The sequence below is a fragment of the Sinocyclocheilus grahami genome, unplaced genomic scaffold, assembly GCF_001515645.1.
Source record: "Sinocyclocheilus grahami isolate Dianchi unplaced genomic scaffold, SAMN03320097.WGS_v1.1 scaffold216.1, whole genome shotgun sequence".
NCBI classification, from domain to species: Eukaryota; Metazoa; Chordata; class Actinopteri; order Cypriniformes; family Cyprinidae; genus Sinocyclocheilus; species Sinocyclocheilus grahami.
Window position 1 is genome coordinate 230,453 of NW_015505395.1, and position 24,311 is coordinate 254,763.

Sequence of the window (24,311 nt, forward strand, 5' to 3'; positions counted from 1 at the left end):
CACACACACACATATATATATATATATATATATATATATATATATATATATATATATATATATATATATATATATAAAATCTGATGAGCTGCCGATATAAGTATACCTGTAAGTAACCTTATATTATTATTTTTGTTGTTGTTGTTATTATTCGATAACAGCTCACTTGAGTTAGAATTAACGCGGTGCGTTGCTTGGCAACCATAAACTGTCTTACAGTTGAGCTAGTGAACTATTACCTGGCGGAAAAAATGTGATTCTTATTTAAAAAAAAACAATTGTTTTATTGTTCATATTAATATCGTTTCCCCCTAAACTGTGGTAAAACCAAATAACAAAGACCTCATGTTTTTATTATTAGCATAAAAATTCAGTAACTGCCTAATGTTTTTGTTCAGATTTCGTAGCGAAATGAAGCGTACATCCGTCATATTCTTTACACACGTAAGTCTACAGAGACTGGAATAGATTTGAATACAGAATAACTGCATTTCGTAAAGCAATTTGATGCTAATATGCACTAAATGAAGCTAATTCTAGCTAGCCGGCTAACTGCAACAAATGTAAACATTACCTCCGGAAGGCCGCAGATGCCTTTATTCGTATATGGAGAAAGTCCTGCGGCGTAATTCACCGACATGACTCACTTTCTGGCTAAAAAGACAAGTTCAAGTTAGTCAGTCAAATCAAGAGTTTCTGGTCTTCCGTACAATCGGTTTTGTGTGTTGCTTCACCTCCGTGTAACGTCAAGGATGTGTGTACTTCGTGGAGTTCTGCTGTGCACATCCTGGATTAGATCAGCTACTGTAGTCACTTAAGGATAGTAAGCTAGAAGGAATTCATATTGCTGGTAGAAGTATTTTAATTAGTTAATTATCAATCATCAGGCAATTAAAAATATACAGTTGTTTTCTAATGCTTCAGGTTTGTACCTTAATATAAAAAATTTGAAATATTAGTCTTAAAAAATGCCTCCCTTTTATCTGTGGATGGTATTCCAGTTAAATAAGCTGTTAATTACTTAGGTGTTGTCATTTCGAAAAGTGAACAAGATAGAGTTTCCCTGAATTTTAACCCTGCTTTTGAAAAGATAAAAAGAAAATTTAATCTTTGGTTATTAAGGGACTTGTCCCTCAGAGGTAGAGTTCTTCTGTCAAAAGCAGAAGGAATTTCTAGATTAACTTATATTGCTTCAACCATATATTCAGACAATAAAACTGTTAAGTCTATCGATCAGATTTTATTTTATTTTTTTATGGAAGAACCCTGTGCACTACATTCATAAGTCTGTTGTCATAAATCCCCTTAAAAACGGTGGACTTGACTTTTTGGATTTCTCTGCCTTAAATAATACTCTCAAAATTAATTGGTTAAAATTTTGTTTGAATAAACCTTTTTTGTGGAATTTCATTCCTAATTTTATTTTTTACCAACTCGGGGGTCTTTCTTTTTTACTAATGTGTGATTATAAGATTGAGAAATTGCCAGTGAAGCTATCTACCTTTCATGCTCAGGCTTTGTTGGCTTGTAAACTGATCTACAAGCACAACTTTTCTCTACAGTGTTATTTTATTTGGAACAATCGGTGTATTTTGTTTAAACATAAAAGTATTTTTTTGAAAAGCTGGTTTGATAAGGGTATTGTCTTAGTGTGTCATTTGTTTAACACTCAAGGGTATCTTATGACATATGATGAGTTTCTTGTACACTTTAATTTTCCTGTGACTCCCAAGGAATTCTCTCTTGTTTTCTCTGCAATTAATTCTGCTATAGTTTCCTTATTTAAAGCTGTGATATTGGTTGATATGCCCGTAGTCAATCTAACTGATACAATATGTGGTAAAATATGTTTTTCACAGACTAAAAATAACAAGTCTATTTTATTTTGTTGGTTAAGTTTCACATTCATAAGTGTAAATTTTCTAACAAAAAACCCTGTTTTACAGTGTTTTTGAAAGAGTTGGAAAATTACTTGTGTACTATTCAACATAATACTAATAGAAAGGCAATTAAAACGGTCAGTTTGTGTTCCGTCTTCAAAATCTTTGAAGTAATGTAAAGGTCATGCATGTCTCTGAATTTTTTTTTTCCCTTTTCTTTTATCCTTTGTTACCCTGGCTTTGTATTGTTTTGTATGTCGTTTAAAGCATAATAAAAAATTATTTAAAATTAAAAAAAAAAAAAGCTACTGTAGTCACTTTGTTGGGGACACAGAATTTATAAGGTAAGAGCCATGCTTTTTTTCCAATTAATCTTATCTATTAAAGAATTCCAAAAAAAAAATTCCCCTCGGAGTTATTCTTTTCCTTGACTGAAACACATTTCTTATAATTTTATTATTACATTTTGGGTCATAAATGCACTTGTCATCAACCAAAAAAATCTGTTCCCTTTTATTTAAAATTAAAAAAAAAAAAAGCTACTGTAGTCACTTTGTTGGGGACACAGAATTTATAAGGTAAGAGCCATGCTTTTTTTCCAATTAATCTTATCTATTAAAGAATTCCAAAAAAAAAATTCCCCTCGGAGTTATTCTTTTCCTTGACTGAAACACATTTCTTATAATTTTATTATTACATTTTGGGTCATAAATGCACTTGTCATCAACCAAAAAAATCTGTTCCCTTTGTACAATCTCTTCAAATGATAGATGACATTTCATTAAGTGAACAAGACCATTAGGTATAGCTTTAACAATTGTAAGAAATTCCTTATGAACCACAGGGAAACTGTATTTAAACATGAAATCACCGTAAGAGTAAACATTCCCTTGAGGATCTAGTATATCACAAAGATAATTCATACCTTTTTCATGCCAGTTCTTAAGAAAAATCGACTTGTTCTTTACTAAAATACTTTCGTTGTTCCATAGCTTCACTTTATGCGGGGAGAAATTGTGAACAAAACAAAGTTTCCATGCCAAAAGTGCCTGTTCATGGAATTTAGAAAGTTTAATGGGGAGTTTAGAAGGGGAAAAGTTACAAGTTAACAAAAATGTAAGACCTCCCACGTTTTTATAGATATTGTATAGGATAAAGTACCAAAAATAATCTGGTGAATTGACACAATTCTTAAGCCAATTTACTTTGAAATTATAATTAATGTCAAAAAAATCAAGCATCTCAAAACCTCCATCAGCTTTCTTACCACAAAGAACTTGTTTCTTCAAATGTTGATGTTTGTTTTTCCAAAAAAAGTTAAACAAGAAACTATTAATTTGTTTACATGTATTGTCGTGAACAAATAATGAAAAAGATGGGTATATAAAATAAGACAGACCTTCTGCTTTTATTAAAAGAACTCTACCAAGAAAGGATAGATCTCTTTGAAGCCAATTGTTAAATATTAGTTTGTTTTTTTTAATTTTAGGAGTAAAGTTCATTTCTTGCCTAAGAGAGATTTTCTTGGAAATATGGATGCCGAGATATTTCACATTATCTTTAATAGGTATATTATTCACAGAGGTTTCAAGGTTATCAAATAAACAAAAAATGTCACATTTCAAGTAAAATAATTACATTTAAAGATTTTGCATAATATATACCCCACTAATCAGGGGCGTAGCCATCATTTCAGAAGTGAGGGGGACAGAAATGTTTTATATATAAAACATTACAATATAACATTTCTGTAATAGATATAACCTACCAGTCAACAGTTTTTGAACAGTAAGATTTTTAATGTTTTATAAAGAAGTCTCTTCTGTTCACCAAGCCTGCATTTATTTGATTCAAGGTACAGCAAAAGCAGTAATGTTGTGAAATATTTTTACTATTTAAAATAACTGCTTTCTATTTGAATATCACACCGGCTCTTGAAAACCTCTATACGAACACACTTGCCCGAAAAAGTGCAGGGGACGAATTTACGTCATATTAAAAGTAGGGGGGGACACGTCCCCCGCGTCCCCCGCGTAATCTACGCCCCTGCCACTAATGAGATTACATCCAAATTTGGTAATCCTCATCTGAATTGTAATTTCTGTAATTTCAGCAGTCTATTGATCATCTTTTTTTTCAAATGCCCCCTTGTTAAGGAATTTTGGTCTGACGTGTCAAAATTATTTTCTTCAAAATCTAATGTAGACATTGATGTTACTATGTGTGATATATTTTGTTATTTTTCACATTGTAAACATAATATAGAATATATAGGAAATGTATTTATTTTATTGGGAAAATATTATATTCATAAATGTAAATTTTCTTCAACATCTCCAAAATTATATAATTTTCTTTGTGACTTTAACTACTTAATTATAACATTAAAAAATATTAATACCAAAAAAAGTGTCAAATTTGTGAAATTGTATAATGATCTGCTGAATGATACATAATTTTGATTTACTACCTCTGTATTTTTTGTTTTATCTATGTATTATTATTTATTTTTTATTTTATTTTGTTTTTTCTTTGTCTTCCTATATAATTTCTGTATTCATAATGTCATCCAATGTTACATTAATGGTTGAAGTTAAGTGTTTATACTTGCAATAAAAAAAAATAATAAAAAAGCTACTGTAGTCACAGCACAATTTTGATAAAGATGGAAAGGACCAATATTTCTTGATAAATTTGTTTATTTTTCAAGAGAAAATTTTCTTACATAAATGTAAATTTCAGGGTGCTAAGCCTTACTTTTTTATTTTTCATAAGGAACTTAAATCCTATCGGGACACTCCCTTACATCCAGCAACCCCAAAGCCCTTAAAACGGTCTCATTGTGTCATTTGTACGATATTTTCCTGATTTTGTAACCTGCATTTGTACTCTCAATTGTATGTACCCCTGGCATTGATTGTGTATGTTCTTAGCAATGCAATACATTTTTTTTTTAAAAGCTACTGTAGTCATTTTTTCTCTCTCTCTGGGAAACAGGCCTGTTTTGTTCGGTGTCTTGGAAAGTCATACACGTACAAGTACAATGTAGAAAAAAAATAAGATGGAAAATTAAAGTTGCAACTACAACAATCATTACTGAAGTACATTTTACAAGAAAATACAAACCCAATTCCAAAAAAGTTGGGACACTGTACAAATTGTGAGTAAAAAAGGAATGGAATAATTTACAAATCTCATAAACTTATATTTTATTCACAATAGAATATAGATAACATATCAAATGTTGAAAGTGAGACATTTTGAAATGTCATGCCAAATATTGGCTCATTTTGGATTTCATGAGAGCGCAGTTGACTATTGGTCGGCAGGTGGCGCTACGGGTCCACGCATGTGAGTCGTAGCCGCGCTCGGCTTTCATCGCCTCCTCCCGTCAGGTGCGGGGGGCGCGAGCGTGACATGTGTCGAATAGAAAGTGAACGTCGCGTTTCCAGCGGAGCGCGTACTCTCTCCCGGCTTGTGCGTGCGTGCGTGCGTGCGTGTGTATGTTGTTATTATTATCGCGCTCTCCGCCGCGCGCAGAATGGCTAGATTCACCCAGACTGAAGCGAGGAGGCAGCAGCATCCTCAGCAGCATCCTCAGCCTGCCCACGCCAGCCTGCTCCTCTCTGGACCGGGGGCGGTACCGAGCCAGGCAGCGGCACCACTGCTCCTGATCCCGCACCAGCCCCAGTACGCGAACATCACCTTCCCCAAGCCCATGAACGGCTCAGAGCCCATCTCCATCCACCCCGACAACGGCACCATGAAAGACCAGGATGCCATCAAGCTGTTTATAGGACAGATCCCGCGCAACCTGGAGGAGAAGGACCTCAAACCTCTTTTCGAACAGTTTGGAAAGATCCACGAACTGACTGTCCTCAAGGACCGTTACACAGGCATGCACAAAGGTATTGATGCTTCTAGATGGCTGGCCACATGGGTTACATGTTATAAAATGCATTACGAGCTAAAAATATGTTGCCTCGTTATTGTTCACCGCTGCTTACTTCTAAACATCAATTTCTTCTGTTGCGCATGTATTTATTCTTTACGCACTTTATTTATGTATTTATTTTGCACTCCTTCTGGTCTCTCATATATACCACGACCAGCACGATTACAAATGATTGACATCTGACAGCATGCATTCATGGAATTCAAACCGAAATATTTTTAAGCGTAACATAGTCTGTTTTTCACGCAGTACACTAATGCATTGTAGATTTGTGTTTGCGCACCTGCGTGGTTAACGATTCTTATGAAATATAAAATTGATGATAGAAAACATGTTTATATTGGTATTTATGACTTTATAAACATAAGATTGTATGCACATTTGTTCTTTACAAACTGTGCAGGCTACCCCTGTTCTTATATTTTGACTCATTGTGCTCCCTTATGCAATATTAAACCACAATGGATATGATTTCAACAGATTTTCATCAGTGCATGCATGCAGTTAGATGTCAATTTAATCTACCTATCACTTTTTAAGGTAGCATGCTAGTTCAATGTTTACTCCAAATCTAAAAATCTGATTTCTGTTGCACATATATGTATTCATGGTGTATTCTCATCTTAGCCACATTTTCCCCTCATTTCCCTCCCTCACACTATTTTTAAGCACAGTCACTATTGCAACTGATTTCCATCAGTACATGCTGTCAGATGCCATTCAAACCTACCTCTGTCACTCTTTTTCGAGTAACATGGTCTATTTCTCATGTAGTACACTGATGCATTGTGTTTTTGTGCTGGCTCACCCTGTGCACCTGCTAACATTCATTATGTAATATAAAATTTGGAATAGATAAACATTATTGTTCACTTAAAATATAAGAATCATCTTTGTGCATGTACACATGGCTTTTTGTGTCCCACATTATATTGAACTACACTAGTATGACTGCAACTGATTTCCATCAATGCATGCTGTCAGATGTCATTCAGACCCGTCTGATGTTGACAGATCTCTCTTGTTCTATTTCTCTTGCGTTGTGCTTTTCTGCTTGTGTTCATCCATGTCATGACGATAAAAAGGATGCTGGATGTACCGTGGTCACTCCCACTTGTGTAGCATCTCGTATTTTTGTGTGTACTCGCAGAAGTAGGGCAGCCCCGCTTTGCGCGCAGATGATGCATACTAAGAGCTCCCAGTGCGCGACATGTACTCTTCTTCACTATGTGAAATGAAACATTTGGTGCGATGTTTCTCATTCACAGTAAAATGTGAACCTTACATTACGTGCTAATTTATGCATTTAAAGAAATCATGAACCCATTGAAGGAATCAGTGTTTCTTTGTTTGGCATTTGAGCATTTTATTTGAGCATGTATGCATTATTTTTTCCAAATTCCCAAGCAAAATCTCATCCAAATTAATGCACCAACAGAAATTAGGACATAATGCTTTATGGTGGTTTGGCATGGTTCTTTGTAATGATTTTATTTATTTTTTAAAGGTAGGCCGGAAAAAAAATATATATATATATATTGGTTAGAGATTACGCTTTCATCAAAAATAAGTCAATTGTTGTCATATAAATAAGAGTATAATAAAACTAAAGTTTCTTTATTATCATTGAAGGTACCTTGAAGAACCTTTAACATCCATGGAATCTTTCCATTTTACAAACGATTCTTTACAGTGGAAAAGGTTCTTTAGATTAGTAAAATGGTAAAATTTACACTAAGCAAATAATGTTTTTTTTTTTTTTAAGAACGGATCACTGAGAGGTTCTCTGGGGAACCAAAAATGGTTCTTCTGTTACATCGCTGCAAAGTAAACCTTTTGGAATCACGATGCCATAGAAGAACCTTTTTGTCTAAATGGTTCCATAAAGAACCTTTAACATCTGAAGAACCTTTCTGTTTCACAAACGGTTCTTTGTGGCGAAAGAAGGTTCTTCAGATTACAAAAAGGTAAGAAAGAGATGGTTCTTTAAAGAACCTTTGACTGAATGCTTCTTTGTGGAACCAAAAATGGTTCTTCTATGGCATCGCTTGAAGAACCTTTTGAAGCACCTTTATTTTTAAGCGTGTAGAGCTATAAAATGTATGTGGAAAGCATCTCAGATCATTTGGTTGTGGAAGAATTTGATGAGAAATGTCTGAAATTCTAGAAGATGCATGTGAGATTAATGGGGTCTTTTTTTCAGGATTAAAATAAATCTAAAGTCTCATTTTGCATTTAACCTCATTGTCTTAGAGAAACAAATGAGATACTAAAGCGATCTAATTTTTACTTCTTCTTTCTTAGCGGGATCAAAACTGAATCTAAATTGTATTCTACAGTATGTACAATATTCCTGGATTTTAAATAAGCTTAGAATAATATTTGTAATAGTAAAAGAGCTCCCATTCCTCGATTTCTCTTTTGTCTTAGGCAGGTCATCTCACTTGACTGAAGCTCTAATTTGATTTGAGAGCAAGCGCTAGAGGGATGTAATAGCTTTTATATGCAGTTTAAACAGACAGATTCTTGCCCAGGTTTTCTGTGATTATTTCGTATATTAGTGAAAGAAAACATAGTCCTCTAATTCGTTAAAAACATCATGTTAATTGAACTTGAAAACCCATTTAAAGCAACACACTCCTCTGTGAGTATCTGCGTCCCCCTTCCTTCTTCTGCTCAAAATATTCCCTCTTTCTGTCACGCTCAGAGGCACACACATGCTCACACACACACACACACACACACCGCACAAATGAATAATGGTTTATGCCCATAGGAGGGTGGGAGAGGGAGGATGAATCAGCGTAGGAGGCCTGTCACACTCACAAACACGCGCGCGCACACACGCGCGCGCATGCTCTCAGTTGACTACTGTCTCAGTGGGACGTTATTAGTACAGTGCTGTTAGATTATCATTTACATTGACATTAAATTACTGCTATGAAATGCGCTTTGAGTGTGCAAGACCTGCCACAATAGGCAGAGGGTGAAATCGATGGAAAACAGCATTAGATGCACATTTCAATTACTCTTTTTCACATCCCTACTAAAAGAATAGCATTAAGTCATCCTAATGTGGTTCACTGGCCTTAGCTGGTTTTACACTGGTTTAGCTGGTCTCCCAGCCAGACCAGATGACAAGTCAAGGCGCATTTGTTTATGTAGCACTTTGTAATACACTACAGATTGTTTCAAATCAGCTTGCAAAATTCGTCAGTTATGAAATGAATATGGTTTCAGCTGTAAAGCAGATTTAGAAAGACAATAGTGTCATTATTCAGCTCAATTTCCATCATTGTTGATTCAGTTCAGTTCAAAAACTGTGAATGTTGCAAAGTTCATTAGTTGTGAAGCAAACTAGTTCAGCTATAAAGCAGCTTTACAGAAGTTAACAGTATTATTCAGCTCAGCTTAGCTCAGTTCAGTGTTGATTCAGTTTATTTCAATAATAGAAGTTCATCAAATTATGAAATAAATACAATTTCAGCTATAAAGCCGCTCTACAAAAGGCAATATTGTCGGATCAAGTCAGTTGAGTGTTGATTCAATTCAGTTCAAAAACAGTGAGTACGTTTACGTGGACAACAATACTCCGATTTTAATACGATTAAGACAATATTATTAATGACGTGTGCCATTAATCGAACTATGTACTATAACATGTAAAACGGGAACATGAAAGGAATATTCTAAAAGCAACTCATGTAAACACCATAATCATAATATTGGCTTATTTAGAATAAGGTAAATAATTAGATTACTGATGTCCATGTAAACGTAGTCACTGTTGATGTTGCAAAGTTCATTAGTTATGAAACAAATCCGATTCAGCTGTGAAACAATTGTCATTATCCAGCTTTATTTAGTTCATTTTGTTCTCATCCAATAGTATCAGTGCAGTCAAATTGATAATATTACTGAATATTAAGTATCTTTTAAACCCCCAAGTGTGTAAAATATCTCTAAAACCAGCTAAACCATGGGGCTGGGCAACTTCTGTCCTGTAGGGCCACTGTCCTGCAGAGTTTAGCTCCAGCCCTAATCAAACACACCTGAACGAGCTAATCAATGTCTTCAAGATCACTAGAAAGCTACAGGCAGGTGTGTTTGACTGTGGCTGGAGCAAAAGACAGTGTGGCCCTCCAGGACCGAAGTTGCCCAGCCCTGAGCTAAACAGACCAGACTAGTCATTTTGGCTGGACTTGGAGACCCGCTAACCTCTTTAGGCTGTAAGATGTTTTTTTCCTTCTTCTACAAAGGCAGCATTTTTAGGCATAATATGCACAAAAAGCTGTGATAAATGGTGGGTATTTTACTTGCCATTATGCTTTAAATTGTTGCCTATGAATGTATAATTGTGCTGCTTTTAAGATTCTTATTTTGGCCAAATTTTAAAGATGACATATCATGAAAATCTGACTTTTCCAGGTTTTAAGTGCTATAATCAAGTCCCCGGTGCATCTACCAACCAAGGAAAAGTGAAAAAGATGAACCCAGCAGTAACTTTGTTTTGGTAAGCCTTTTTCTGCAAGCGTCTGAGAAAATGACGTGGCAAAGGGATCTCATTATAATATTACCGCCCCTTAATCTGTAAGTTTACACCCAAGGCGCCATCATTTGTTTTCGCAAGCGACAACGGTGTACCAGCTCTAATGCCATGACGAATGTTTGAGCAAAACATGCTAACTGTTCTGTCTTTGGCTGCACAGATGAGCACAGAACACTATTTAGAGTCCCAGCCTCAGAGGAGTCAAGACAGCAGTGGATTTATTGATTTATTTACTTTATATTGCTGCTGCCACACAGATCTAAAATAAACATGAGATTTATTTCCCAGCTGTTTACCTTCACAGACATAACTAACTGTTTTTGTAACTTGTGTGTTTTTAACGTAAACTTGTGTGTGAATGAGAACTTAGTTTAGTACTCCCATGCTGTGACAGCCGCTTTCTGTGCGTGTGCTTCAGATGTGTGCGCTCAGAAAACCGTATATCAGAAGTTTAAACTAATATGGTTTAAAACGCATGATTTCAGCACGATAAACATGATAATCAGAACCAAAACAGATGTTTTTTAGCAGGTCCGAGCTGTAATGGTGCAGCTCTATTCTGGAAAAGGGGGCGGGGAGCAGCAGCTCATTTGCATTTAAAGAGACAGGCCCGAAAAAAACTCTCAAAATAGGCATTTTCAAAATGATATTATAAATGATCTGTGGGGTATTTTGAGCTGAAACTTCACAGACACACTCTGGGGACACCAGAGACTTATATTTCATATTGTAAAAAGGGGCATAATATGTCTCCTTTAAGGCAGCATCACATGTGCCCTTCAAGGCAATCTCAAAATGCATTGCAACAAAAGATCCAAGATGGCAGACCATAAAATGGGTCATTGTGCAATTAAAAAGACCTATTTTACCCAGTATTTGTTTGTTATGCATATTTATGCTTATTGGAATATCATTTTGTTACAACACGAAAACAATGAACTCTATCAAAATCAACTAGTTTTTATGAAGAGAGTGGATGTACATTTGTGTGTGTGTGTGTGTGTGTGCGTGCATCGCATTAGATAAACAGCCACAGCAGTAAACATTAATCATCACAAGCAGCATGTTTACAGGCTTCCCTTTGACCTGCATTCACATGCACATATTTAATCGAATGTCTGGATTGTGCCGTGCAAGTAGGTGCGTAAAAGCTTGTTGTTCAGACTAACGTTGGCACTCAATGACAGCGCAAAGTGAAGAGCGAGGTGAAGCATTGAGGTAATGACTGTTTAGCATGATGTCAGCTTATGAAATATGTTATAGGGAATATTGGTTTTGTTGAGAAGGGAACTATGGGTAATGAACCTGGACTGCGTGCTGTACTATGAAGTATCGAATGCTGTGTTCAAGTCCTCCTGGGAAGTTCGTACATACAAGTTGACAAGTCGTAATTATGACGTCAGGAGCGTTCAAATCAGTTTAGTCGGCAAAAGATGGCGGTGTACCTTTTAATAAATTGCAAAACAATACAACAGGGTCTGCTGCATAACAAGAACATGACCAATTTAAGTTTATAGGACAACTAAACTATCAATTTAAACAAAACAATTACCGTCAACTACAGACATTGCATCCATCGATTCCACCATGTTTCTCATTGACACGCCCCCAACTCGGAAACTCGGGGCTTAAAGAGAATTTCGAGTTTCCCACTCGTAATAACGACTTTGTGGTGGCGTTCATGTGCGTTCAACTCGTAAATACGATCTATCCGACACGACTTGAACGCACCAATAGTCATGATTCTCTATGTCTAACATTCTCTGTCTATCTATTTTAGACAATATATTTTACATGCATTTGAAAGTACATCTCATCTTCAAAATCCAAAGTACATTGTTACATTATAGGTCCTTCAGATCTTCAAATGTTTTTTGGACACTTTAATGCACCAGCAGAAGAGCTTAAAAGGGTCTATCTATGGAATTAGACTGTCAGACTGTTTTTTCCTTTATTTTTAGGAGTAATCCTTTTCCTACCTTAGACACTGAGCTCTCTCAGGTCGAGGAAGAAGTCTTAATTAGTGCATGTGAAGGATTACTTATAGAAGGGCATTCACATCATCTAGATGTAGATGTGACAGTCAGCGCAGTGTTGTTTTCGCTTGATCTCCACATTGCTGCATATAGTGTCATATAAGCTCAATTGGACCAAATACTGTATTAATTTGCATTGAATATCTGTATAGTATGATGGTTGCTGTAATATGATGATTTTGTGAATGTGCATTTGTTATGGTCATAAATTTTGATGTATTTAGATATGCACAGGTACAACTTATCTTTTATTTTGATTATTTTTGTGCCAGCACGATCCACATAATGACACATCATGCAAATTGTCCAGCAGTCATTTCTATTTCAAATAAATGCTGTTCTTTTGAACTTTCTATTCATCAAAGAATCCTGCAAAACAAAATGTTTCACGGTTTCCACAAAAATTCGAAGCAGCACAACTTTTTTTAACATGATTAACAATAATACATGTTTCTTGAGCAGCAAATCTGCATATTAGAATGATTTCTGAAGAGTCATGTGAAAACACTTCTTTTAAATTGCAATAATATTTCGCAATATTACAGTTTTTACTGCATTTCTGATCAAATGAGCACTTGGTGAGCACTTCTGTTGATCAGTAGTGTATCCTATCATTGGCTATTTTCATTGAACAGAAGAATTAGCTCTCTTTTGTGGCAGTTCCAAAATCTTTTCACATGTTATTGAAAAATCATGAATAAATATGTTTACAGTATATTTAATTACAGCTTATATATGTGTACAGGGAGCATATAAGTGTATAAATGTGACATGCTCAGAGAAAAGAAGGAAGATCTCGACTCAGAGAAATTGTCACATTTACACTTTTAGACAGAAAAGCTAGGCTATATATAAAGATGAAGTCATATAATGCAATGGCTATTTAATGTAAGGGTAATGGAGGGTAGGAAGTCAAACGTAATTGCATTTCATTGCCTTTCCAACATGTGTAGATAAAAAAACCTGTGAGAGGAGCACATTTCTGAGCACGTTTATGACCTCTGTGTGGACAGCTAATTACGCTTCAGACAAATAATGATACAGTTGCAAATATGTTGAATAATATACCCTAATATTAATCTTCAGAACGGTATGCATTCTTCAAATCATGTCTTGTTGAAGTTTGATTTTGCTTTACTAAGCAATCAGATTTACATTTTTGGTTGATGATAAGGCTTTAAACCATAAACAGTCTAGATTTTGGCTAAAATATCTGGCACAATGTTTACAATACTCATCTAAATTTGTTCCAGTCCTAAATCTGTTTTACGCTGAAGTCGTTTGAACGTAATTAAGTCATGTTGAGTTAAAACTCACATAAATAATTGCCAATAGAGTCGTTTAATTCAGAAATAACCTCAAAAAGGTGTCTAGAAACTGTTTGGCTTCCAGTGTTTTGTGTTTGCTTGGCCGAGATTTATTTTATAAGAGAAAATGAAATTACTACAACGGAGAGATTTTAATATCATTTATAGCCCATAATCCAGTGTGGCCTGTTTTTGGAGTGTTTGGGGGCAAACCGAGATAAAGGTGTTTTTATGGAGCTACAAAAACCTTTCTTTTACTCTCTATCTCCCTATCATTCCCTCTCTCTCTCTCTCTCTCTCTCTTTCGTTTCCTTCCCACCAGCCTGCGTGATGAAATGTTATCAAAAGGGGATTTTAATGGAAAATGATAAGGAGATGACTATCATTTTCTGCTCCCAGAATGTATTGATCCGAGTGTGATACAACACAGATACCAAATGTGCAGAATAACACTGGCTGAATCCAATTATCTGTCTCTATCTTAAATTAGCCGGCGTGTAATTCTCTGGTGTATAAAGCCAGAGGCGGTGTTTCTTTCTGTAAGCACTGTAGTTGTACTGTACTGTCCCGAATGAACCCAATCATGACTTTGATTGCTTGTTTTACTTAACGTTTACATGGAATGCCATTTGCAATCCATTTTACTTGATTCATTTCTGACTGAAACAGGATATTCATGGTTGTATAAAAATAGGTTTTCAGAAACATATGAAGCAGCACAACTGTTTGCAATACTGATCATAATTAGAAATGTTTCTTGAGCAGCAAATCAGCATATGTGACCCTGGACCACAAAAGCAGTCTTAAGTCGCTTGGGCATATTTTTAGCAATAGCCAGAAATACATTGTATGGGTCAAAATTATTGATTTTTCTTTTATGCCAAAAATCATTAGGATATTAAGTAAAGATCACATATTTACGGTGGCCGAGAAGTGCAGAACAAATCACAATTCTGAAAACAAAAGAACAAATTACAAACACAAATGCAAGTCTAAAAAACAAAATAACAATTCTGAAGACACAACAACAATTCAGAAAACATAAGTCAGAAAACACAACGACAAATCTGAAAACAAATTAACAAGTCAGAAAACACAATGACAAATCAGACAAACCAGAAGAGGTAGGTATAGTTTGAGACAGCACCATTGGTTTTGGATTACTCACCGCTGACTGGACGAAACATCTGCCAATCAACGTATACAGAGAAGAACCAGCCGAAGAACAGCAGAGTCATGGTAGAAAGTTTGGAGATGGTATTAAAGTAGCTCAGTTTAAATGTATTGTATGAATTGTTGTGATTTGTTCTGCACTTCTCGGCCACCGTACATATTAGAATGAATTCTGAAGGATCATGTGACACTGAACACTGGAGTAATGATGCTGAAAATTCAGCTTTGCATCACAGAAATAAATTACATTTTAAAATATAGTCAAATAGAAAACATTTATTTTAAATTGTAATAATATTTTACAATTTAACCAATTTTTACAGTATTAAAATATAACTGTATTTGATTTTCGATCAAATAAATGCAGCCTTGATGGACATTAAAAGATGAAAATATATATTATTTTATCTATTAAGGATTGATTGGATTGTGAAAAGTATCTCTATGAAACAGGTGGTTCAGTGAGAGGCCCTAAAAACTAAGAGGTTTCAGCGACGTCACTTGAATGGATCAAATTATTGCATTTTGATAGAAAAACAATCATTTGTTTTTCTTTAGAATAACATATTGCAGTAAAGTGTTGTTGTTTTCCCCATCGGTTGTCAAGTGTGATTTTTGCCAAGCTATAAAAAGAGAAACCTTTTAGGTAACAGTTTATAAGGTTTCATTTGTTAACATTAGTTAACTACATTCATTAACATGAACCAACAATGAAAAATGCTTCTAAATAATTTAATTTAATTTCAACATTTAGTAATACATTATTAAAATCAAAAGTTTTATCTCTTAATATTATTTAATGGTTGCATTTTTTTTTACTTATGCATAAATATTATAACAAATGTTACATTCTCAGAATAAAAAGGTACAAAGCTACTGGGGTGGTAAGGTGCAAAAGCTAAAAGGTACATCTTATTTACCCTTAAAAAATACATATTAGTACCGTATAGGTGCATATTAGTACGTTAAGACTATATATTAGTATCTAAAGTGTATGTATTAGTTATCTATTAGTTATATGTTATATTATCTTTTGAAAAGGCGCAGCCCCAGTGACATTTTTTTACCATTTGTGGTTAATTGTTATGTTAATGCATTAATCAACGTTTACTAACAGGACCTTATTGCAAAGTGTTGTCGCCTTTTTTTATATGTTCCAGCTCAGCTTCCAATTTCAATAGGAATAATATGTCAATGCAGGATAGTAAACTGTCAATGTCAAAACAGATTCATTGGGTCTTTAAACTAGTTTTACAACCTACTTAATCTGTTCTGGCATGGATGGGCTGCTAATGAGATGTTGATTTATAGAGTATGAACACTGCATGCTGTGCCAGTGTACAATATATTATAGTGTGATATTGTTGTTGAATGGACACAGGTGTGCAACATGAATACATATGAGAGTGTATCTCTCTAAATGCTGTTCCCTGTGTGTGTGTGTGTGTGTGTGATTAGTTCTACCTGAGGTGGTCCGTTCGCTCCGGCCACGTGGCTTCACTCAGAGGGTTGGTTTGGGTCCATCTGAATGTGACTGGTTTAATTAAGGTTTACAGGTTACACTAGACTACTGCTCCTATAACAGCAATCATTACAAGCCAATTATACTGAAGCGATGGAAATATCGCTGTCAGAACTGCTTTAATATTCCTTTGGATTCTTTGTCTGATCTTCGAGAGCTGGCTCCAAGTGGAAATGCAGTAGTTTTAATTCAGAATATAATTAATTTATTTGTGTCTACTTATTTATTTGGGAAAGGCTGAATGTGAATATGAAGATGTATTAAGAGGCTGAATAGAAAGGAATGTGCCTCTTAACAAGGTTTTAATTCATTTTGACCTTTTTAAAATATTTTTTGCAAACTTTCTGATTAACAAAAAGACAACTAGCTAGACAGAATAAAGATTATTCAGGGTTTTAAATGCTATTGAAAATCCCCCTAATCAGCTGATTGCTTGCCAAATGTGTATATATAGGGGGAATTAAGGTAATTTAGGACAAATTTACCATTTCAATGACAAAAGTAGCACAAATGACTTTTTCCACCCTACTTTTCTAGACAGACTTGCCATTCTGTAGAAGCCATAATTCCGTGTTAACAATCTGAGTTATTTTTGAATTATTTATATATAATATCTATTGATATTTTGAATTAGCTTTTATTTTTATATCTTCATTTTAAGTGGTCTTGACATTTTTGTTAGTGTTTGTTTTCTTTTTAGCTTTAATTTATTTTTATTTCATATTTAGGTTTAGTCATTTTAGCACTCCAATTAACTTAAACACATTTTCAGTTTTTCCTTTGAGTTTCTAAAAGTTTTTTCCATCTAATATTTTTATTTTTCAGCTTTATTTCAATTAACAAAAATTATTTTTAAGTTTTAGTTAACAATAACAACACTCTTCACAGAAAATGCTTTATTAAAAAGTATTTAACATTTTTAAAGTTATTGTTTTTTGTTAATATCTATTTATTTTTTTGCTGTAATATATTTTTATTTCAGTTTCAGACATTTTAGTACTTCAACTTACTTAACTTACATAATTATGTTCTAAATTTCTTTGAGTTTTAAAGTTCTTTGTCTGATATTTATATGTTTATCTCACATTTATTTCAATTAATGAAAACAAATTTTAAAAATTTTGCTTTACAATAACAACACTGTTCACGGTTAATGTTTTAAACGTTTTTTTAATTTATTTTTTTATTTTTTTGTGCTATTGTTTTTTAATATTTCTTTTTAGATTGATTTTTTTTCAGTTTTAATAATTTTAACTCGGCTTAAATATATTTATTTTCAATTTTCCCTCATCTAATTAAATTAAATGTGTCATCTAATTTTTTTTCAGCTTTATTTCAGTTAACAAAAAATTATAAAAAAAAAATATTATTGTTTGTTATTCAAAGTTAGAACAGTATACATATTATAGAACAGAATAGTATAGTATAAACAGAAGCCATAGAGTGTGACATGATATCCTGTTGCTCATAATCATGGGGTAAATTAATTCACAAGCTTAAAGTCTATTGTGGCCACACTGCTCACACCACCTATTAAAGAGTGCGAGAGAGAGAGCACAGAATGACAGACATGACTGATGTCTGATCATGGCCATTGGAAATCATTTCTAGCTGCTCTTCTGGGATCAGAGGCGTTGAGCTGAGGTTACAAGGTCAGGGCAGCCAAAAACACTGGCGGGAGGGTCGTAACCCAGGTCCAAATCTACAATATACTTTAAACCAAGACCGTAACCATACCTTGAACAATGAGGGAGGGGGGACCAACTTTTATATATATATATATGAAACTATAAATTATATATATAGATATATGCAGGTGTGCATTAATGTTTAATACACAGGCGGTTCCAGTTTAATCGCCGTTCTATGTTAATATGCTGCTTTCATTGACGCACACACACACACACACACATACATCAGAGATCAGCGATCGCGCTGCGCACACACAGAAACATTCAGGAGCCTATTACTCATACATTACAATATAATGCCTTTGTACGTAGAATAAACAAAGCAAGCACATAGAAATGCCTTGGCAAGTCAACAACCCAGAACAGCGAGTTTTGCACCGGCAGACATCACTCATGTTTGCCTCAAAACATGTAAAAATCTAGTTTACTACTCTGTTTTCCTTTTGCAGTCTTTGTGATAAATGGCAGCATGGAAACGTAAAACACAGAGCTTTGGTACATGAGTGTGTGTGTTTTGAGTAGGTGTGTGCAGTTCTGTATCTGATTCTCGTCTCGTTTTTACAGGCTGCGCGTTCCTCACCTACTGCGCTCGTGAATCAGCCATCAAAGCCCAGAATGCATTGCATGAACAGAAGACTCTACCTGGGGTATGTCTCTTTTGATCTCTCTCTGTATTTCTCTAATGGCTTTTTGTTTCATCTATTTCAGGCAGAAAAGGTCTAACCGTTGAACGCAGTTCAGTAACAGTTGTTTTTCTGGTTCTTCTGTGTTCTCCTGATGTATTTTCCTTTTTTTGCAACATGTAATCAAGATTATATTTGTAGGAAAGCTTGGAATGGAAATGGAATAGTTCACCCAAAAATCACTCCATGTTTCTTCAAAGTCTTTTTATGAAAATCTACTTAAATGCACCGGGGGGAAAAAAAAATTTGATGTAGGATTTACTTTTAAATAGTTTTCACTCAGAAATTGCTAGCAAATCTCACAAATAATGGCAAGTAACACATTGAATTATACGTGAAATGTTGAAGTAGAAAGATTAAAATAGTATTTTTGTAACACAGTCTCTAATAATTTTTGTTTCATTTACAATACTTTGTAAAATTAGGATGTTTTTCATACAATGAAAGTGGTCTGTGGCTGTCAATTTCTAAAAAGGAATTAGCATAATAAATTAACATCTGAATGGAAATTAGTGCCTTTAATATTTTAATTATGCTTTTTATAAAAGCAATAAGGCTGAAGGGGTTGCAGTCACTTTATCAATAGTTTAGTATTTTTGAAACACTTTACCATAAAATTGTGTATTTTGTGATTATATTATCAACAAGAGATTTTAAATAAGCACTTATATTGATACCTTGACAGACTCTGGTTACCATACACTTTTGTTGTGCAAAAAAAAAAGCAAAATGAATAAATGTTGCCTAAAGAAGGTATGAGTGAGTAGAAGATGGTAGACTTTTAATTTTTTGGGGTGAACTATCGTACTGAAAGTAGTGGAAGTGTCCTCCATTTTCCTCCTCAAATTTTCATCCCTGTAACATTCCTGTAACGTCCGGTGGTCTTTGGTTCTGAGGGCAAACAGGTCCATCAGAAGCTTGTGTGTGGCAGATGTTAGACATGTTGTATTTCATCATGCCTTCGGCTATGTACTGTCAGTCTGCTCAAGTTCACCCCACACAGAAATCTCCTGCTAATTTAATGTTGTATGCATGACGGCAGAGAAGATATAGCAGATACAGAGATTACTGGTGTCTTTTTCACAGGAAGCTTTTTGTCTCCGATAGAGATACATTTAATCTCATTGTTGTTTAGAAACTGCAGTTGTGATCTTAAAGGAACACTCCACTATTTTTGAAAATAGGCTCATTTTCCAACTCCCCTAGAGTTAAACAGTTGAGTTTTACCGTTTTTGAATCCATTCATCGATCTCCGGGTCTGGCGGTAGCACTTTTAGCTGTGAATGAGAGTATAGCTCCTAGCCATATCGGCCTAGAAAATCTCAACTTTTCATTTTTCATCGGTCTTAGTACACGATGTAACTACAGAAGAGTCAAGTTTTAAATAGGAAAAATATAGAAACTCTTTGGTCATTTTTGAGCGAGATGCTAACGGTCTAATCAGATTCAATGATCTATGCTAAGCTACAGCTAAAAGTGCTGCCGCCAGACCCGGAGATCGGCTGAATGGATTCGAAAATGGTAAAACTCAACTGTTTAACTCTAGGGGAGTTGGAAAATGTTGAAAATATTTTCAAAAATAGTAGAGTGTTCCTTTAAGGAGATTTCTCTTTCCTACACGCTTAAAGGAAGAGTTCACCCAAAAATGAAAATTGGTTGAACATTTACTCACCCTCAGGCCATCCAAGATGCAGATGAGTGTTTCTTCACCAGATTTGGAGAAATTTAGCATTGCATCACTTGCTCACCAATGGATTCTCTGCAGTAAATGGGTGCCGTCAGAATGAGAGTCCAAACAGCTGATTAAAACATCACAGTAATCCACAAGTAATCCGCTCCACTCAAGTCCATCAGTTAACGTCTTGTGAAGATAAAAGCTGCATGTTTGTACGAAACAAATCCATTATTAAGGCATTTTTAACTTCAAACCTTTGCTTCTGGCTAAAATATGAGTCCTCTATCCATAATGTTGCTTACTCCAGTGAAAAGCTGTCTTGTCAGGAGAGAAATATGCAAAACTCAAGCACCATTTACAAGTGAAAACAAAGCAAAACTGGAAGGGAGAGCAGGAGATGAAGCGTTATTATGGACTCATATTTTGGCCAGAAGTGACTTTCAGCGAATTATAATTTTTCGGCGAAGCGTTCCTTTACCAGTAAAGGTTCCAAATGGGTTTTTGCAGTGATGCCATTGAAAAAACATTTCTGGTTCCCCAAAGAACCTTTCAGGGAACAGTTCTTAAAAGAACCATTTCTTCTTAGTGTGAAGAACATTGTAAAAGTCTAAAGAACTTTTTCCACGACCTTTTGTGGAATGGAAAGATTCCATGGATGTTAAAGGTTCTTCATAGAACCATCAATGCTAGTAAAGAAGCTTTATTTTAAGAGTGTATGTGTGGAAATGGAGCTGTATATTTAGATGACGTGGTTTCCATTGGGAATGAAGCAAGAGATAATCAGAGGTGAGCTATAGGGTTTGTTTGGCTCATGTACTCATGTTGGACTGTCATGTGGCTGAACATTCATACACTCCCGTGGGATCTATCGCTGCCGTGAGCCAGCTGCCAGAAAACACAACGCTGGAAAAGGGCCGCAGTAGATTTATGTAAAGGTTACAAACATTAACCTTGTTGGATCACACACACAGATGCAGAAAAGCACAATATGAATACATCCGTACAGTACATGCACTTATGGAACTTATGCACAGATACACACACAGCTGAATCTCACGAAACCTGCCGAGCACATTTCCAGGTCACATTTTACATCAACATCAAAGATTAGAAATTAGAAGTTAGTTTTTTGTGCCCAGCTGACCTATTAATAGCGGTGATCGTTCTGTTGACATTGTCTTGTCAATCAGTAATTTTTTTTTTTTATATTTATTTGTATAACATTTTAAGTAAATATTGTGTACATTTTGTGGGATTTTTTTTTTTTTTTACAAATTAAATTATTTAATATTTAAATAGCAATTTTGTAGTATTTATTAGTGGTAGAGCATTGCGTTAGCAGCGCAAAAGGTCGTGGGTTCGATTCCCAGGGAACACACATACTGGTAAAAAATGTATAGCCTGAATGCACTGTAAGTCGCTTTTGGATAAAAGCATCTGCTAAATGCATAAATTATTAAATTAAATTATATGTGTATTATATATATATATATACACATATAATTTAATTTAATAATATATATATATTATAATACATATATTATTATATAACATTTTATCACATTAATATAATGACAATTACAGAATAGATGTTCTTTATTTCCATGATGCAAATTTCTTAATGGAAAATACAAATTTGATCTTTAAAGTTTGGGGTGGAATATGACCTGAACATGTTCTAGACAGGTTTCTTGAGATACTCTGATGTCCAGACCTGCTGGTCTCACTGGGACGTGTAGCACAGTAAATTATGATATTACTAGTCATCATTTTCAGATTAAGATGTACAGTATATTATAAGCCCTGAATGTGTCTGAATGGAGCCCGATTATAGAACTGGTTGTCTTAAAAAGGAATGAGCTACTTTTACTTTGAGGTGTGTGTGTGTGTGTGTGTGTTTCTTTGTATGTGTTTGGAGTGGGGTCACTGTAAAAGAGAGCAGTAGAGCATAATTTTAGGCTGGAGAGACTATTTCAGGAGCAGACGGGGTGCCAGTGGAATAACAGTCATGTGACACCTGAACTGGTTTAGAAACCAGAAACAGCAGTCACTCACTGGCTTGTTTTTTGGCCGGCTGAGTTTTATTCTGCTCTGGGATTGGGACAAATGGTTTTGGTAAATGTGGTTTGCAAGATTTAGTTTGGGCTTCATTAGTCACGCCGAGCCAGATGTTTGACAACTGGCATAATTTTCCTAATCAGATGCAATGCAATAAAGCAACAAGTGATGCCATTTGGGGAGGAAATTAATGGTTTCCACAAAAATATGAAGCAGCACAACTGTTTTCAACATTGATAATACTCAGAAATGATTCTTGAGCCGCAAATCAACATATTAGAATGATTTCTGAAGGATCATGTGACACTGAAGACTGGAGTAATGATGCTGAAAATTCAGCTTTGATTACAGGAATAAATTACATTTTACAATATATTCAAACAGACAACTGTTTCTGTAAACTGTAATAATATTTCACAATTTTTCAACGTATTTTTTAATCAAATAAATGCATCCTTGGTGAACATGTGAGGCTTCTTTCAAAAACATTATAAAATCTTAGCAACCCCAAACATTTAGTGTATTATTAATAATACGTAATACATGTATATTATTAATAAAATGTTCTAATTGTGTCATATTATACTTCCTTTTTGCTTTCAGTGTGGACTGTAAGTTACACTTACAGTTTTTATTTACCATGTGATGTTTAGATGAGGGTAAACCTGATAAAACTTCAAACAATTGTTGGATTTTTTGCCATTTTTGAATCCAGTATGCAGGTTCAACTAAATCATGCAGGAGCATTCGAGTTCATAGATTTAATGCAAAACAGATGAATTGAGGGCACAATCAATCACATAGACATTCACTAATATTGATTAATGCATGCCGTATTGTTATCAAGGGTGCGACCTAGTCAACCCTGTTGTATAATTCACAGATTTCCCATGAAGTCAGACAACGCAACTGAAATGTCTAAAGGAAATTTATTGTCTGTGTTTGCGCCGTTTCCTTACTTTCCTTTTATTTAAGAGCTCTATCGGGTTGTCAGATCGTATTGTTGTACTATTAGGAATTATTGCGCTCTGGTTGATTCGACCACAAGAACTACAATATAATTCATAACTAGGGTATTTATCAGAGAGATGTCTGGGAAGCAGGAAGAGAAGAGAGACGGAGCGCAAAAGAATATAAATAGAGGAAGGTGGAAGATGAATAGAGTAATATGTGCAGGAATACGCTGGGGCGCATCGAGTTTAGAGGAAAGGAAAGTAAAAAGAGAGATGGTATATGCAAACAGGGTGACGATGGTCATGTTGACAGCCTTAGGCATGTATGTGCACTTCTGTGTGTGTGTGTGTGTGTGTGTGTGTGTGTGTTGAATAGAAAGCCACAGCCGGGCCGGCAGAGTTCCTGCATCTCCATTAAGTGTCTGCGGAAAGCGGGCATCGGGGCTCGAGAGGTCAGAGGAGGAAGAGAGACAGAGAAACAACGATTCTTACACTTGTTTTGCATAGATATTGTTGGACAGTTGGGACAGAAAGGCCATTATTTTTTCATCTCAAAAAAAAAAACACAGCAAAATGAGATCAGAGGCTGGAGAAATACATATGAATCCCCGCCGATGGCATGTTTGCTAGCCTGACATTTGGCCTGTCATTTTTCCATCCTTCTCCATTTTTTATTCCTCCAATTTTTTTTATAGTCAAAATGAAAGGCAGGGTTCCCAGTTATGGTAAACCTGGAAATATCCGGGAATTTTAAGTGGGGTTTGTTGGATAAGTTTAATTTAGTAAAACCCTAGAATTTCATGGAAATTTCTCTAGTATTTTATATATA

The 24,311-nt window shown here is 34.9% G+C and overlaps 1 protein-coding gene and 1 pseudogene across 1 annotated transcript in view; one reads left to right on the plus strand and one right to left on the minus strand.

Annotated features, from left to right (window-relative positions):
- The window catches only part of LOC107596265 (NAD-dependent protein deacetylase sirtuin-6-like), a 30,809-nt gene extending 30,169 nt beyond the window's left edge, over positions 1-640 (minus strand). Inside the window, 1 exon segment of the mRNA XM_016286963.1 lies at positions 575-640. Within this exon segment, the coding sequence (XP_016142449.1) occupies positions 575-640 (66 nt within the window).
- A 4,709-nt stretch (positions 641-5,349) lies between these two features.
- The window catches only part of LOC107596266 (CUGBP Elav-like family member 5), a 173,678-nt pseudogene continuing 154,716 nt past the window's right edge, over positions 5,350-24,311 (plus strand).